This window comes from Cryptomeria japonica, chromosome 3 (genome assembly GCF_030272615.1).
Source record: "Cryptomeria japonica chromosome 3, Sugi_1.0, whole genome shotgun sequence".
Taxonomy (NCBI): Eukaryota; Viridiplantae; Streptophyta; class Pinopsida; order Cupressales; family Cupressaceae; genus Cryptomeria; species Cryptomeria japonica.
Window position 1 is genome coordinate 104,249,386 of NC_081407.1, and position 18,457 is coordinate 104,267,842.

Below are 18,457 nucleotides of genomic sequence, written 5' to 3' on the forward strand. Positions count from 1 at the left end.
CACACACATATATATACACATACAAATACTTACATATGCCTCATATCTAGATGCTATGAAAATATTCTCTCTATATATATAATAAAGGAATGATTTGGTGGGGAGTCAATTAAGTTTCAGTTAGTATGATTACATGTATCGTGAGGCTATCTTGTGTTTTCCTTATGAATTCATGTTATGTCTAACCCTTGAGATGATTGTGGTTAAGATGGCATTAAGATCTTGAAATGTTAGTTAAGCAAGGTTGTTTCTATTTTCATATGTTTAGGTAAAATTGTAATAGAATAAAGACACAATATCCTATCATTTTTTGACTAGCATTATTTTGCATAAAATTTTGATAAAGTTTTGCTGGTCATTCTATGCATATCTTGCAATCCTAGTGATCCTTCGCACCATGTAATTTCTCAATTTTACATGCCTTGTTTTCTTTTGCTTGAACTCTTATGGACTTGTCTATTGCATGGGGCCATAAATGGCTTGGTCTTCCAAAATATGACTCACTTTATTCTAATTCTAGGTAGCACCTTTAGACACCTTTAAATTTTGAAACCTCAAATTGAAATAACTTTATGATATAGGGTTGCAAACTTTATGATATAGGGGTGCATGGGAGATAAAAAAACCAGATAGCAACTTTCAGACCTATATATGGAGGTTGGATTAATTAAAAAGTTAGTCATTTTTTTTTTTTTAAAGATCAAGGGTATTTGTATTTTATTCATGTTTATTTATACTTGTGTTAAGTCATAGGCTACGAGGAGAGAATAACGTAGGTTGAGTAATGAATTTGTTGACAAGGACCCTAAATCCTATTTTGATTCATATGAATATTACCATTTAGCATTTACTTTGAAGAATTAAGTGTGCATTTAGCCTTTGGAACTGGCTTAAGTAAGCATATTTTGGCCATAAGAGGAAATGGGTAAATGAATAATTTTTATGTATATATTCATTAACATAGACTAGCAAATTTATCTTAGTATATAATTTTCCACTATAATAACATATTTCTTTTTAGACAATATTATTTTGGATCATGATTGACTTTTTGTAAACAATTGGTGCTATAAATATCTATTAAAAGCTCTTGAACTAATGACATGGATATCATTTAAATTAGTGGTGAGGGGTGTTCTTTTCAATTCTTGATAAAAAGTCAAGTATAAGTTGAGGTGCTTATATGTTCTTGTATACACTTGTAAGCTTTGTGTGTATTTGTATGTTGCATGTACATATTTGTATGCTATTAATGCCTATGTAGTTTCTATATGTTTATGTATGCTTTATGCATTTTTGTATTTCTTAGTGTTGAAATAAAATCATGTTATGTGTACCTCGTGGATCAATTGTGATTGAGATAAGACTCTGATTTTGTATGATTTGTAGATAGTCAAGCAAGGAGCATTGCTTCTATCTTCCTATATTTTATATGCATCTTGTGTGTTTTGGGTTCATGCTTCAGCATTAGATGTATGCATGTCACACTACACAATATTCCATTACTCTTATTAGTATCACATTGCTAGTCTGCCTCGTGCTGGGTTGGGTATCTTTCGTGTCATGAAAGATTCCAGGGAAGTGTAACTACTTCATGGTAGGGTGGAAACGCGCTCCGACAATGTTCTCGCCTATGATGTGCTCGATGGAGAGATGTGTTGGGAGTTCCTCTTAGGGTGGTCTTCATATTTGTACATTATGTATTCATTATATTTGACCTTGTGGTTTAGTGTAAAGGTATATGTTTCCTTATGTTTATCTTCTTGTCAGCTTATGTTATTTAACTTTATATGTTGAAATGTAATTTCTTGTCTCTAACCTTGTGTGTTTGAACACATGGCAATGATTTATTCTTGATTATGTGTATTTTGTGAATTTTGTTATTTTAAAATTATGGTGGTCCTTACACATAGTGACAAGTTAACATAATTTACTCCATGATTACACATAATAACCATCCACATAACTAGAATGCACAACTCAAAAGGCCACATGTGAGCATGTCTAATGCTCAGTCAAACATAACATGCACGATTAGCATCTCTATGCCTGATCTCAGAACAATAATATGATCATAAATATCCAATATCTCACTCAAAGTCTTGATGGTGCTAAGGCACACCATAGCGGTGCTACCTTCCATACAAGACCTTCGTGAACATCCCTTGTTGAGTAAGGTGGTTAGCCTCCAAGAGATAGTCACCACACATAGGTAGGTAGTGGATCCTAGTTGCATCATAGCCTCACATACCCCCATCCTCAAGGTTCCCTACGTCTACTTCCTCGTACACACTCAACCAAGACCATCTCATACGTCCTTGGAGAGGAATTTCACATTTCAACACAAGACCAGCATATGAAAACAATAAGGATAGACCAGTTTAGCCACCAAAGTACAGATGAATAAAGATAATAAATCATCAATTCCAATAGTAAGGCAAGAAAATAATCCAGAATTTGCAACACCAAATCAAGTTAGCAAAAGATCGCAAGATTGTGGCTAAACCTTCAAAGTCAAAGTAGAATAAATTGCTGGTCCAAAAAGAAATAAATAAGAATATCACAACTGCACATAACATCACTATGTGACTAGCATCTAGCCACTAACGAGGAAGGAGGGAACAATCGAATAGCTATCACAGTAGCTCATCATGTGGTGCGACCTAGTCACACATCCACACGTCATGGCAGTGCGCACCTCGACATCACCTCGCATCACATCATCACGTGGCATGGAAATACTCCAAGCGGAGAAGACACACAATGGATGTATCCCGCATGGTAGTGTACCTCGCAGAAACAAGCACGCACAGGTCACGTCCCACATAGCAAAGTATCTATTAGGATAGTCACCATAAGCCAGAGGTATACATGACTAAGGTCCACCCACATGTCTACCAACACCTACTAACTGGTAGCTCATGTGGACAAAACCTACCTTTCATGAAGACAAGGCAAAAGATCCTCCAAAATACACCATCACTATGCTCAAGAATCGCCATCAATATGCTCAAATAAAAGAGAGGAATAGGCTATCACACATAAACCTATAAATAGATTCATCAAAAGGGAAAGTATTGAGTACACCTTTGATATAGTTTTATTGTATAACTATATCATTCCTCGAAATAGAGAAGCTAAAGTCGCTTTGCGCCGACATTACTCATACATTGATCCATACTATTCAAGGAATGGTGACTCCAAATACTACCCCTTAACATATTAAATTACCAACAACCCAAGGTTTGGTACTCAATAGGGAAACAAATAAGCAACATCACATAAACAGTAAGGTTTCCCATACTCATAAGCAACATATCCTCCATGGTTGATTACTTCACCAACCCACGGGCACGTATAATAAGCAATGGTTTCTTACAATACACATGAATACACCAGTACTGGTTTAGCCACATTTACGGAGAGTACTTTTCAGTACGCTATCATCTACTCAAGGAAGGTTTTAACTATGCTTTCCACATGAATAACTGAATAAAGTTTATTCTAGATACAAGTACTGAAATTCTTAACAATTCAAAATTACATAAGGAAATAACATCATTCCTATATCTTTCTCTAATTCCACTAAGCATTCGTATTCACATTACTAACTATGCAAATTTCTTTCTGAAGCTTAAGACTTTCATCTTTCCATAAGAAGCCCAAATGCAAACATACAATTTCATATGCATTATATACATTCTATTTAAATCAATGCATTCTTAGTAGCATTTCTAAAAATCTTATAATCTAGGCAAAGAGAAGGGAAAGAGAGTTTGATAACAAAACTATTCCATACATAGACACAAGATCAACAAAATCACACTATATGCTAAAATTTATCACTATAATCTTATCACTTAAATGGTACGGTTTTCATTTCACTACCGTTTTAGAAGAGTATCAATCGACCTAACATGACATTTCCAATTATTATGGTTGCAACATAATGTTCTAGTTTTCCGAACAAGAAATCAAGACAGACAATCTTTTGATAATACAAGACCTCTTGAGAACACTCGCTATTCTTAATTCAATACAAAAACATATCATAATCTGCAACCTATCATTGAAAATTAAAATACGATCAGAAGGTAAATGAGGAGCTATCAACCAAATAATACATATTTATGCATGCACATCAAACAAGCTTTTCATTTGCATTTCTAAACATAATAAGGCAATTACATATATCCAAAAGCAATTTCAATGGAGCATTGCTAAAATAGATCCTCAATCAAACTGGTTTAATGAAACACATAAAATAATCTTTCGTGGAACACATTAATACACTCTCAAAGCTACTATAGCATGTTCCCTTTTTATACTTCTTTTACAAACAAAGTAGTTTCACATAACAACTATTCGCATATTAATGCACATTACTTAAGATAGAATTTAATTATGTTACTCCTACAATACACATGGAGAATTCTTAAATGTAAACATACAGTTTTCTCCCAATAACCAATATGAACCTTCAAACCCATAGCCCCTTTATTATCTAAAACACAGAAGTGTCATAAGGCTCACACAAGGGTTCAAGAAGTCATAATCTTTCTCTCACAATAAGAGATTTCACATAGGAGATACTTACACATATAACAAGCATTTTAATTTCTAGAGAGAGAGGGGAGGAAGGGTGATAATCATTCAATTTTCTACATAATAAGCATTCAATATCTACCACACTAGTCCTTCAAGAAAACAACACCAAGCTAGATCATAACCTTAAAACAAGCACATTTCGCACTTTCAGATTTAAGACAAGCACTGACCAGCCCAATGGATTAGTCTGAAGAGTACAACAATCAATAAGGAAGGTACATACGACTCTCTTTCAGAATATGAGTAATCGTAGCCCAAGACATCAATAAGCAAACAAAGCACATATAATCACTCCAAAGCACCAACATCAAGAAGGTGAAAACGAGGTGTGAACACACGCGTTATGCACAAGTTAAGGTCTGCTCAATCACACAAATACAAAAAGGAGGACAAGCATACAACATAAGGTCGATACACCTCACACCAACTAAGGGCACAAGCGAAATCAAAGATCCTAGTGTTTGTAACATGGGCTCTGATACCAAATGGAATGCCCCACCAGGAAACCCTAAAGGGATAAGCTAAAACACAAGAATAGAGTGCAAATAATTTATTTTTTTAAATTAAACACAACACAATAATACAATGAGATATCATAAGTTCAGAATATACGGTGGAAGATTCAAATAACACCTAAAGAGTTTCCCAACGTGATTACTTAATTCCACATTACACTCAACTCACGCTAACAAATTCAATTAAACTAATTAACTTAATGATAAGATAATACTTTAAACAGGGATAAATTTCTTTCAGTAAGATAAAAATATGGATCACATGATAAGGTTCATCCAATAAGATTTATCCATACCTTATGTTCCAACTTCCATTAAAACTTAAGTCATGCATCAAATTCCATCGCGTACTTAAATTTCATCATAAACTAATGAATACTCTCCAAGCATACTTTAATTGCATTATCAATAACTGAATATATTCCATTATTCTAATCCACAATCTTTCATGATCCAAATTACAACATTTAGTAAGCTCACTAGATACATGCATTAAAAATTAATTTCATCTAATCCACTTTATACATTCCAACATAATGTCATCCATACATGCTAAACTAAAAAAGAAACATAAGAACATAAGCATCACATAACACCAAATTGATATCAGAGTTCACCCCTAGAGGGCTACATCTCCGGGTCTTCTCAACTACAAGACCCCTTTGATAATTAAATAATAGGAAAGAATACATAAGGTCACATCATTTACAATCTTGCCATCAAGGCGAACATAACCAAAATACAAATGACCACATCGGTCAATAAATACATACATGATCCCTAAATATGAAAGGATCCAACTAAACATAATAGAAGCAATTACAAAGATCCACTGGAGCATCCGCAAAACTAAGTCTTTGCAAACCATCATAAGAAACCCAAGGTCTAACATGATATCAGGTACTCACAAGGGCATAAGCAACAGGACGACTCCACAACAATGCTCCTATCAAGACAACATAACAACACACTAGCGAACATAAGGGATAAGTGTCATCACATAACCTGGTATGGTTACCATGGCAGGTCTTCATAGGTTCTGGCCCCATCCACTGGCTTACCCTAGCAACCTATTCCGAACCTTTGGCCCATCCAAGCCTCATATGGACCCACACATCCTTTTGTGAAGACAAGGATGATGGTTTGCCATTTCAGGCCTTCTCACAGCATGTCGAGTATGTGTTAGCACTCATCCCATGTGTGAGGCACAATTATCTTACTTAGTGATTCATTAACTAACTCTTTAATATGCTATTAGATTATCACTTATTAGACACACTTGCGATGGGTTACCCAACAACCACTTTGGGTGCGGCCCCCAATCGAAAGCCACTTTCCCTTATGACACTAGACCATACTCAACGAACTCCTAAACCCAAGAATACACAAGGTCAAGTAAACGAAGTTCAACACGGAGGGAACAACCATTTGGTCAAACATGACTTCATACGAGGTGCACTGACTGACAGTACTCTAACTAGAGACCTAACCAGCTATGGCCAACCATGAAACAACATTCAACACCCGCATAAAGGACATGACTAGTTACAACACCATCAAAAGACAACATTCAAACTCGAGATCGAGGACAAAAACATGTACCCCAAATCAATCTTACGATAGGGTCCAACAGAAAAAATCAAAGACTTGCCATTTCTTAAGCAAATGTGAATACAGAAAATTAAACATGCGTAGGCATAGATTGGAAAAGACAATCTTTTTTCCTATTGTTTTCACACAATAATCGATCCATTTTTCTAAGGGATCTAAGTTTGATTGCAGTTATCTACCTCATCTAGGTACAGGTCATTCATGGTTTTTTTTTTACTCGCTAAGGTTCGATTGCATCATAGAATAACGTAACTACTTCATCCTGAGTTTTTAAACCAAATTCACATTAACATAAATATTCTATACGCAGAACACCCAATGATATAAAATCAAATATTCAGATTAATCAACTAACATATGATATTTATTGTTCAAAATAAAACATCATTCTTATACTTTTTGGAAATAAATAAACCACTCTCCTATCTGCAAAACAAGCATATACTTTCCAAAAATGGAAATATACAATACAAAGGAAAATAAAAATCGATAGTCATTTCCTAACTAAACCGATACTTCCTTGCATACATAGAGAAAAGTACAAATTAAATATTAATATATATATATATATATATATATATATATATATATATATATATATATATATATATATATATATATATATATATATATATATATATATATATATATATATATATATATATATATAAATCTGTGATTAATAAAATATATACAATTAATAATAACTAATACTTCCTTGCATACATAGAAGTATGGGGAAGGGAGCTGCTACCATATGGTAGTAGTACGCTACCCTTGGTAGCAGCCCGCTACCTTTGGTAGCACTGTTACCCTATGGTAGCAGTCGGCTACCATCCCACATGGTGGGTTCTTCTTGCCACGTGGGGGGGGGGGGGAGGGTAAAAGATTTTTTTTTTTAAATTTTATTTACAAAAATAAGCAGAATACCCCCAAATGCAAAGTCTTAGACAAAGACAAAACAAAATGCAGAAATAACCTTCCAGAATGCATGGTTTTCTCAAAAATCCAAATTTAGAATAACCAGAACTAAAATAGGCAAATCTTCTCAACCAGAAGATCATATTTGGCAGACTAAGATGGATTTATACCATTTATCCAATCCATTCAACCAATCTTGCCCAAAACAAACTAATTTTTCAGATTAAAACTTAAATCTAAGAACAATCATGGACTTTTAACAAAGTTTATAAAGAACAACCAATATTTTAAACTGGAGGTTTCATAAGAAAGCAAGGAGGGTTTGAGTATGTGATTTCAAGGCATCTCTTCCATTTCCCACACAAAATTAGAGATTGTCTACAACCACAACCAGATTTCTTTCCAAAAACCATACAATCTCAATAAAACAAGAAATCAAGGAGATGAACCAGAATCCTACCTCATTTAGCATTCCTGGCAAGATTGAAGGAGAGCCCAACTTGCAAGCTCCAAAAATCCTTCTTCCCACAATATGCCCAAATCTTCTCCAACAAAATATATTTAAAAAAAAAAAAAAAAAACTCTGCAAAAATAATCCTCCAAAATTATTTTCAAATCTAGGTTAAATGGGGAAAAGTTTGACCAAAAAATTCATTTTTGGATTTAAAATATTTTTATTTAAAATAAAATCTCCAAATTCATTCTTTTCAACAAATCAATATATTAAACTTTCTTTTCAAATTAAAATTGATTTTCCCAAATAACTTAAATTACCCTTTTCTATTCCAAAATGCCAAAGAGCTTAAATTAATTATATTTCAAATAAATTTAAATCTTTCATTTCAAAAGCATAACTGAAAATATTCATCATTAAAATTAACCATTTAAACGAACTTGCTACCAACTTGAATTGAGAAATTCTAATTAACGATTAATCGCATAAAAAGGGAACCTATTTAATTTAGTCCCCAAAATAATAATGCGTAAACACACATTAAATCAAATTAAACATTAAGGATTAAATACTCAATTTAACCACACACAAAATATGCAACCCAAGAAATCCAAACAGACAGACGACCTGCATACCCAACCAAAGGGAATACCGATGATGACTGACGATGCTCACTTGAGCACGACTATGGTCAAACGAGGGTCTTACGACCACCTAATCCAAAATCTAAGGACCAAAGAGGTACACTCAAACCTGCGAATCCAGGCGAAGATGAACCTTGCACCTATGCGATACTATACCTGAAATCTCCTTCAACCAAGAGTCATACATGCATACATATATACTTAATGAAAGTGTTAGCCTGAGATTAATAACACAAAATAGGAGAACTAATAAACTTGCATACAAATTGGTGCAAAACCCACATTAATAGCTATGCACAAAAATCAAAACATCTTACTATAACATTAGAATATGATAAACTAGCCAAGGTCAAACCGAGATTAGAAATTGATTAGGGTAGGGGTACTACAATTCCTCAAAATTAAAATTGTTATAAATATTTATTTCAATTACAAGCAATACTATTATATATAGACAATAAAAATATACCTCTTAGCAGATGAAGTCACCTTCTTTTAATAGAAATGCTAGTTTTCAACATTACTTCATAAATTTTCAATATCAACTTGCTAGAAGTGCAAATAAGCTGTGAAAAGCCTCCACCACACTATCTTCTTCACTTGTCACAACCAATCCTTCTTCTATTTCCCAACTACAATATGTGTCTTCGTAGTAGTCAGAGACATTTGTCAAGGAAAATCTTTGTGCACCGTGGAAGACACCTATCCATACCCATTTACCCTCTTCCACCTCCATTGAATATTGATTTCCATTTCTAAACAAACTCAATGCCATACTCCCAAAGGCACAATTTACAACAAAACATAACATGTTGGCATTGTCATTGGATGAGAATTCATAGATATATTCATAGTTGATTGTCTCCTTAGCAAAGGACTTGACGACAGATAAATTTGGGAAGGCTAGACAGTTTAGAAGTGACTCTGCACCAGCGACTGCCTCGGTACATATCATTATTTCTTCTGGCCATTTTTGCCATAGACCCAAAAAAATCAAAACAAAAGCAAGCATTCAGAATGAGTTGAAAAAACTAGAATTTTATTTTTGGAAATAATTTTTGCTTTAATAGTTTGAATCCAAGTCTCAACAGTTGATCTTTTCTTTGCTTTGAGTTTGACTCGCCTCAATCTTTGCAGGAGCTCCCAAATTTCCATAGCTGACACCTCCCAACATTTGCAGTCAATCACAAGCTCCTCCAATAATGTGCACTCTTGTAAACCTTGTATTTTCTCAACTTTGTTGCAACCTACTAGCTGACATACTACCAGGGAAGGTAATTTGTCAAAACTTGGAAGCGAGTCCAATTTGGTACATCCCGATAGCTTCAACTCTTGAAGGGAAGCTAATTTGTCAAAACTAGGAAGTGAGTTTAATTCTAGATAAACCAATAGCATCAGCTCTCAAAGGTTTACAACATCACCAATAGCACTTATGTTCCTTAGCAATTTACATTTGTAGACCCATACTTTCTCCATTGTCATTGGTACTGAGTTCACCTCTGTCAAATGTTCATTATCCTTAAGCGTGAGAGTTTTAAGACCAGGACAACAGTCCTTAGAAATCAAAATCTTGGACAATCTTGTGTTCTCCAGATGTACTTCCTTGAGATTACTTAATGAAGAAGTAAATGATCCTTGCCCAAAATCCAATTGACTGGTGGGGCAATAGATTATTTGTAGCTTTTGAAGATTGATCAGTTGTTTCAATGACTCTGGTAAAGACTGCATCTTGAAAAACCCTTCTTGTGAACCTATGTTCATCACTCTGAACCTTCTGAGTTGACCGATATTGATTGGGAGCTCCCTTAACTTTGTCCAGCTTACATAAAGCTGACTCAAACAGGCCTGATTTGTAATGTGATGAGGCAATTCCTCCAATTCCCTACATAAACCAAGATTCAAATACTCTTGCCTTGTCATGTATTATAGGATGTCTGACTGTAAGGTGAGCCTCCAACATCTATTTAAATCGAGATGTTGCAGGAGTGTCAACTGCTTAAAAGAATCCGGCAACATTTTCAATTCATCGGATCTACTCAAATCTACATGCCACAGGTTTGTCAAATCACTAAAACAGCTAGGCAGTTATCGTATTCCACATTTGTTCAACTGCAAGTGCTCTAGTGATTGAAGACAACAAAATTCCTCTAGCAGACTCTTCACACTGCAATAATACATATATATCTTTTTCAAATTCTTGAGATATCCTATGGACTTTGGAATTTGTGTTAATTTATTGCAATAAGAAACATTCAACACTTTTAATTGCACCGAAGCCTGCAGCCAATTCCGAATTCAATTTGGGACAAGATAAAGATATGAAAAAATAAATATTTGATTTAAATTATAAAGATGGGAAAGAACCGTAGAGGAAACATAAATACCTCTATCACATCCTTCCACAAGCCTACCATGTCGTGGCATTGTTCAAGTTCTAAAACTCATAAATTTTTCAATGGCATCCATGATGGAAGATATGTATAAACATTTTCTTCACAGCTAAGCCATGCCAACTCTCTTGATAATTTGGAAATGGGTAGTAAGTCTTTATAGTTTTTTTTAACAAGGGAACTTTTAATCCATCAAATAAACTAAGCCATATGCTTGGATTCAACAGAGAAGCGAGATACTTGGGAAGGGTCTGAGTTGTTGCATTCAATATCATTCTTCTTATCTGGATACAGAAAAGCAAAAGCAACAAATTTAACCAAAAGAACACACAAAGTGTTAATGCCATCGTTTCTAATTTTCAAACAGAATAGAAAACAAATTGTTACCTCACCTCCAAATATTTTTCAATGCCCATAAACTAATCTGGAGACCATAGATGATAGGGTGAAAGAGTACTTGCAATTTCCCTCCCCATATCTCTAAGGTGGTCATGCATTCTTATTTCATTCCTATCATCAAGCTCAATAAGACATCATCGAAAAGTCTTTCCAAACCAATCCACCCTGATCCTTCCCATGCTGCAATAGCAGTCATTGGCATATCCAGGAACATTTGTTTCTCTTCTTTATCTAAAGCATCATAGCTAACTTTTAGCCTACTTATGATATCATTGGGAATTATTTTAGAAATTTTATGCAATACATCCTCCCATATATCCTTTCTAAAGCAGCCATAAAGTTGGCCTCCAACTAACTTTAAAGATAAAGGTAACCCATGACAAACATTTAAGAACTTTGTAACAAGTTTCTCAAATCCCAACGTTGGAAAAGGTTGTAAAAATGCATGCCAACAAAAAAGCTTCTCAGCATGAATTTGATTGAATGGTTTCATTCTATAAATGCAGATCTCCCAACGTTTGAGGACCTCCTTTTCCCGTGTTGTAATAATGATTAAACTCCCCCATCCAAGGCTATCTTTTGCAGGAAATAGTGAGTCTAGTTGATCTGTATGGTCCACGTCATCCAAAATGATTAGTACACGAACAGATCTCAACCGATTAGAAAGAATCCCCTTGCCTTGTTCTACACTGTCAAATGCTTCACAATTGAAGCCAAGATTTTGGAGTAGCTGTATCTGCTTCTTATGCAACTCTCCTTTGGCTGCAACATCCCGAACATCAAAAATAAAACTAGATCTTCCTATAGACGGATATTTCTGATTATATATATGCTTTTCTAGAGTGGTTTTTCCATAACCACCCATACCCCAGATTCCTACAATCTGAACATTTGAATGGATTTTTGCACATTCACAAACTCATTTCAAAGTCAGATACAGTTTCTTCAAGACCCATAGGATGTTTTACAGACTATAATGGCTCTATTTGCATTATTTTCAATACACGATTCACGATGTTCTTCAATGCCATTTGCTTTTCACTGGACATTTGTGTAACATGGATTTAATAAAAAATACAAGCCTGTCAATGGGCCCTTGGTCTACTGGTGAAGTTGAATGGCTCCAAATGAGTCTGTAGACACCTAAAATTGTCATGTCTAATTAAATAAATATTTTATTTATTTAATTATCTAAGCTTAATTCTTCTATTAATTAACTAAATATTTATTTATTTAATTCATTCATTTATCCTCTTCTAGCCATATTTCTCATTTAAATAAATGCATTTATTTATTTAAATTATCCTTTTCCTAAATTAAATAAATATCTTATTTATTTAATTGATCCCACTTCTTCTATTAATTAAATAAATCTTTATTTATTTAATTAATTCATTAACCTTTTCTACCCATGACACATGTCATTCATCTCTTAATTCCTACACTACCTACCCCTTTCATTATTTTATTATTTTCTTTACCTACCCTCTAATCATAGCTGACCTCCTTTTACACCTCTCAATCTTATCCCTCCATTCCATATAGTGTCTTCTATATAAGGAGATGCTTCCTTCATTATCAAACCCTGACTACCTGGCTAACTCAATTACACACTCGACTATACTATGCTTTGCACCTTCATATGCGATCCTACTTGCAACCACATTTTCGTTCTTTGTTGAGCTCTTGTGCACATAAAATCTGAGAGCAAATATATCAAGCAAGATCAATGGAGATAGGAAGAATGGAGATCCAAACCCTATTGGACATGTGATGGTATAATCTTTGTGATTTCATTTGATTTGCATTGTCTTAGGTAATCTTCATATGTTATGGTGGTACTTTGTTGTTGTTAGGCTAGGGTTTTGTGGTTGAATTCATTTAGTCTTTCAATATTATATTGTTTTAATCCATTTTCACCGTATACATTTTGGTACGCCCGGTGGGACCCTTGTCCCTTTTGCATTTAACATCCTTGTTGCAGATTTGGTGTTTTGAAGTTGTAGATCTGACATTTCCGACAACATTTCGATATTTTCGCGTCTGCATACTTTTAGATCGCGTTTTTGGTTTTCTATCGCGTCTGCAACATCTGGGATCGCGTCTGCACCCTCGATGGTTTTAATTTTTTTTGCAGATTCTAGAAATCGCTTCTGTGTTCCCTAATCGCGTCTATGGGATTTTTAGGTGCATCTGCGTCCAGAAGTCGCGTCTGCATTCCAAAACCACGTCTGTGTGATCTTCAAGCGCATTTGCGTCCAAAAGTCGCGTTTGTGTTTATGGTAACCACGCCTGTGTACACTTATTTTGCATTTTGGATTTTCATTGATTCAAGTTTTCAGTCATTCAGTTTTTCAGATATGGTTTATTTTGAGCTAATATATTCAGATCTAGCTAACGAAATTGGTGCAGCTTGTCTTGAAAGCAAAATCGTTTTGTCGAAGGCCCCTATTTTCACAAAGTCTTTTGGATCTAAAATTTACCTAACTTGTGTGCTTGTAGGAAGGGGTGATTATTTCAAACAATCCAAATTACTAACAACTCTTTGTTGCAGGACCTTGGCAAGGGTTTTTAGATTTTTATTATGTGCCTTGTTTTCATAGATTAGCAAACACTTCAATTGGTGCACTAAAATTGAACCATTGTCTTTTGTGTCTTGAGTAATAGGCTCTTTTTGTTTAATCTTTAGAGGGCCTATCTCCTCGTGTGGTCATTAGGACTACTAGTGAGGAGAGAACGACCCAAGTGGTAGTGAGGAAAACCCACCTCTTCCGAACCACTATAAATAATTGTATTCATGGTGAAAACTATGAATAACGTGTGCTGATTAGTTCATACCGACACTATGTCTCCCCATAAACCCGTTTGATCAAATTTATTTGATCATTTGTAGGGCGTAACCCCTACCGGCTGGGAGCCTTCTGTATTTACAAAGCTGAAAGTGCCACATGTATGGCCACACGAGTGGATGCCCTTACTAGCACCTTTTTGTTTTAGAAGCCCAAATCCTTCTAGTTGTTGGGGCAGGAGGTCGGACCTCTGGTAGCGGCCCACACACATACGATTCTTAGTAGAGATACAAAGTTCACCATAGGGAGTTTTCATGGGGACTGATGCTTGGCTAACCCAAGAAGTGAGTGCCGAGGGTGGAGTCAGTGAGGTCAAGCATCTAAGTATCCACTCTGAATAGCGTAGCCTCAAGGGTAAAACCCCATGTGGGATCAACAACTATTGTCTTGGCCAGCCATAAGAATTGTGCTTGACTTATTTTAAACATTCAAAACATTCAAGACCAAACAGCAAAACATTGTGTCTTTTGTGTCTTCAAGTGTATGCAAAACAATTTTACATCAAACAACACACTTTTCTTTGAGTCATTTTTGTCTAGACACTTGCAAACATTGAGTCCTCATCAACACAGTGTCCTCTTGTCACGAGAAAATAGTCACACATTCAGATTTGGTCACAACAAAACAACTTCACAAATTGGAAAAAATTGCACAAATTTTGCAGAAACACGTCTGTGTCTGACATAATAGTGTCTGTGTCTTATAACCGCGTCTGTGAAGGGCAGAAATGCTTCTGTGCTCCCAGAATCAACATTGCATTGACAAAATCTTAGAAACGTGTATGTGTTAAATACAACCACGTCTATGTCAGGAAATCGCGTCTGTGTAGTATACAGGCGCGTCTGTGTTTAGTATTGAAAAACTTTTACAGTCTAGCAAACAAACACAGTCAATTTCAGAATTCTTGAGCTTCCTAGGTTATTTCTTCAGGTTTTCATTTAGCATTCAACCTATCTTTGGGTCTCACACAGTCCATCATTGCTTTACACCTTACATTACATTCACATTTGTCTAAACTTGAGTCAAAAGGTCACTTGCTTGTCCTCATCATACTTTATCAACACACTACATACAATAACATTTTGCTAAGTGGTCCCTCATCAAGGTCTATCACCTTTGGGTCTCATTTGGTCTTACTTAGAGTCAAGGTCAACTTACCTCATTAAGAGAAACTATCCTCTCTTTGGAAGCGACACCTACTCTACTACATACATACTTGGTCTTACACTTTGGTCATTGCAAGTAAACCTCAGATTCATTTACATTCCATCCAACTCTTAGTCTTCCATACTCTTTTCCATTTTCATCTAGTCTCACACATCTTGGTCAATACCTAGTTCATGGTTGAAACTCATTCCCAAAAATCTAGGAGAGAAGCCAAAGAGGCTCGAGAATCTGCAAACATGAGTTCTTATGAGTATGACAATGATATCTTTTTCAATTCTGATCATACTACATTACCTGACATGGATGCCTATAGAAACATTCCAAATGTTGAGAACATGGACACTACAAACAACAATGATACACACAATGACAATATGGACAACTTCTACATACATTCAGCAAAAGTGGAAGACACCATTAAGAATCCCCATTTCAATCGATTGGTTGAGGAAATAATGAGGAGAGATAGACAATACTTTCTACAAGTGATGGCACAAAGTGGAGCCAAGATACCTCATGATTTTGACATGTCTCAAATAATGGAAAATTGACCTTTGCCACAAACTCACTCCAACATGGATCAAAGGAGGCCTAATAGTGGAGGCAATAGAGGACCACATATGGTGCCTGAATCACCATCATCTTTGTTTCAAAAACCAGAGGTCCCATACACACATGGTCAAGCATATGATACTCATCTCCGCAAACCATTATGGAAGTCTTATGCAGAAAAATATGCTCAATCACATACCAATGCTAAGGAACCACCAAAGCAATTGGATATTCAAAGGCATGCTCAAAATTTGGACACAAGGAAACCCCGTGTCAAATTTGGGGGCAACACATTAGAACATGACATGCCTGTAGAGTATGGTATACATGGACAAAACAGATATTTCGTTCCTCAACATGAATCTATACCAAGTGGTCCACATACGCAGCATCATTATAGACCTCCTCCATATGAACATGTATATGATCAATATCATCCATATATGCAACATGCTCCTCCTCCAATTGGTGCCTCAAGCATGGGGTATGGTCCAAGAAGTCGATCTCCACCTAAGAGCAATTTGGAGCAACAAATTAGGGACTTACAAAAGAAAATGGAGGACATAAATACACCAAAGCCAACATACGCAATGAGAGACATATGTCCTTACCCATTTGACAAGAGCATTCCAATGCCTCCTTTTCCTACACACTTTGTGATGCCTAAATTTGATAAGTATAGAGGCATAGGGGATCCTAAGGCACACATAAGATAGTTTTTCACAACCTGCATTGAGGTAGCAACATAAGAGACATATTTGATGAGATTATTCCCATAAAGCTTAGGTGATCAAGCTATGGAATGGTTCTCCCAACTTCCACCTGGAATTAAGTCATAGGGTGACTTAGCAGAGGCATTTATCCAACATTTCTCCTACAACATAGAGACAGACATATCAGTCACTACTTTGTGCAACACCAAGCAAAAAGAGGGAGAGTCTTTTGCATCATTTTTACAAAGATGGAGGAATCTAGCTAGTAGATGCTCTTGTGAAATTCCACAAAAACAAATGGTAGAAATGTTCACTCGGAATGTTAACAAAGACATTGGCTATGATCTAAGGAAAGCTTGTTTGTCCACCTTCAAGGACGTCATTGAAAAAGGCTTAGCAACAGAGAAGGTCCTAATTGAACAAGGAGTCATTAAGATATTCAAGGAAAACAAAGATGACTTTAAAGGAAAAGATAAGCCAAGATTTTGGAATAAAAACAAGAACACAGTCAATGATGGTGTTGTTGATGCCAATAAAGTGTGACCCAAATTCATTTTTTTGGGATCAAGTTCTACAAACAATCAAGTGAACACTCAAATAACTTCTAGATCAGGAAGGAAGTATACTCCATTGGGAAGTCTTCAAGAAGCTAGTGGCAAACAAAGTAATCACAATTCCAGATTTTCCTCCATATGAGCCAAAGGTCAAACCAAATTGGTGGAATGATGATGAATATTGTGAATTTTATAAGAGCAAGGGTCATAAGATAGGAAATTGTCATCGACTAAAGAACATCATACAAGATCTCATTGATAGAGGTGACATTGAGATTGAAGGACACTCATCCAATCAAGAACATGAGATGTTTAAGGAACCATTCCCAAAGCATGACAAGGGAAAAGTTGTAGCCACAGATGACCAAACCAACTATACTAGAGCATCTTATAACTATGATTCAACCATCAATCACATTTCAATGGACAATTATGTCTCTACCATTATCATCAAGGACAAAACCCCTGAGAATTCTACCCAGAGACCCAAGATCGTTCTGAAAGGCGTTGGATCTTCTTCCGAACCTACCTCTGAATGTCATGTTACAACCCGTCAAGGTAAATTCACTTTGCAAGGATCTCCAGCTAAAAACACCGCTTCCTCATCAACGAATCCTGAGTATGACCTTGTAGAACAGTTAGGAAAAACACCCGCGCTTATTTCCATCCTTGAGCTTTTACGCATATCCCCCGTACATAAAGCTATCTTGACAAAATCTTGAGAGACACTGCCGTTCCTACTGATCTGAACGTGGACCAGTTTCAAGGCATGGTGGGATACCTTTCCATTCCACACTCTCTTACATTCACAGAAGCTGATGATGCCTCCGTAAGTCAGCCACATAATGCACCTTTACACATTGAAGCCTTCATACACAAACATTAAATAAAATGAGTCCTGATAGATGGAGGAGCAGGTCTAAACATTTGTACATTGAGCACTATTAAACAATTGGGATATTCTGATAAAGCTGTGAATTCTACAAACAAAATTACCATCAAAGCATATGATGATGAAGAGCGTTCATCCAAGGGCATAGTCACCTTACCTCTCAGAGTTGGGCCAGTTACAAAGGATGT

General features: G+C 35.7%; 1 protein-coding gene across 1 annotated transcript; it reads right to left on the reverse strand.

Annotated features, from left to right (window-relative positions):
- Nucleotides 1-11,344: 11,344 nt before the first annotated feature.
- LOC131075787 (disease resistance protein Roq1-like) lies at nucleotides 11,345-12,407 on the reverse strand. Its single transcript, XM_058012673.1, has 2 exons — nucleotides 11,699-12,407; nucleotides 11,345-11,427 (listed from the first exon to the last, which is right to left on the reverse strand). The coding sequence occupies exons 1-2, from the start codon at nucleotides 12,405-12,407 to the stop codon at nucleotides 11,345-11,347; spliced, it is 792 nt and encodes a 263-aa protein (XP_057868656.1).
- Nucleotides 12,408-18,457: the final 6,050 nt, after the last annotated feature.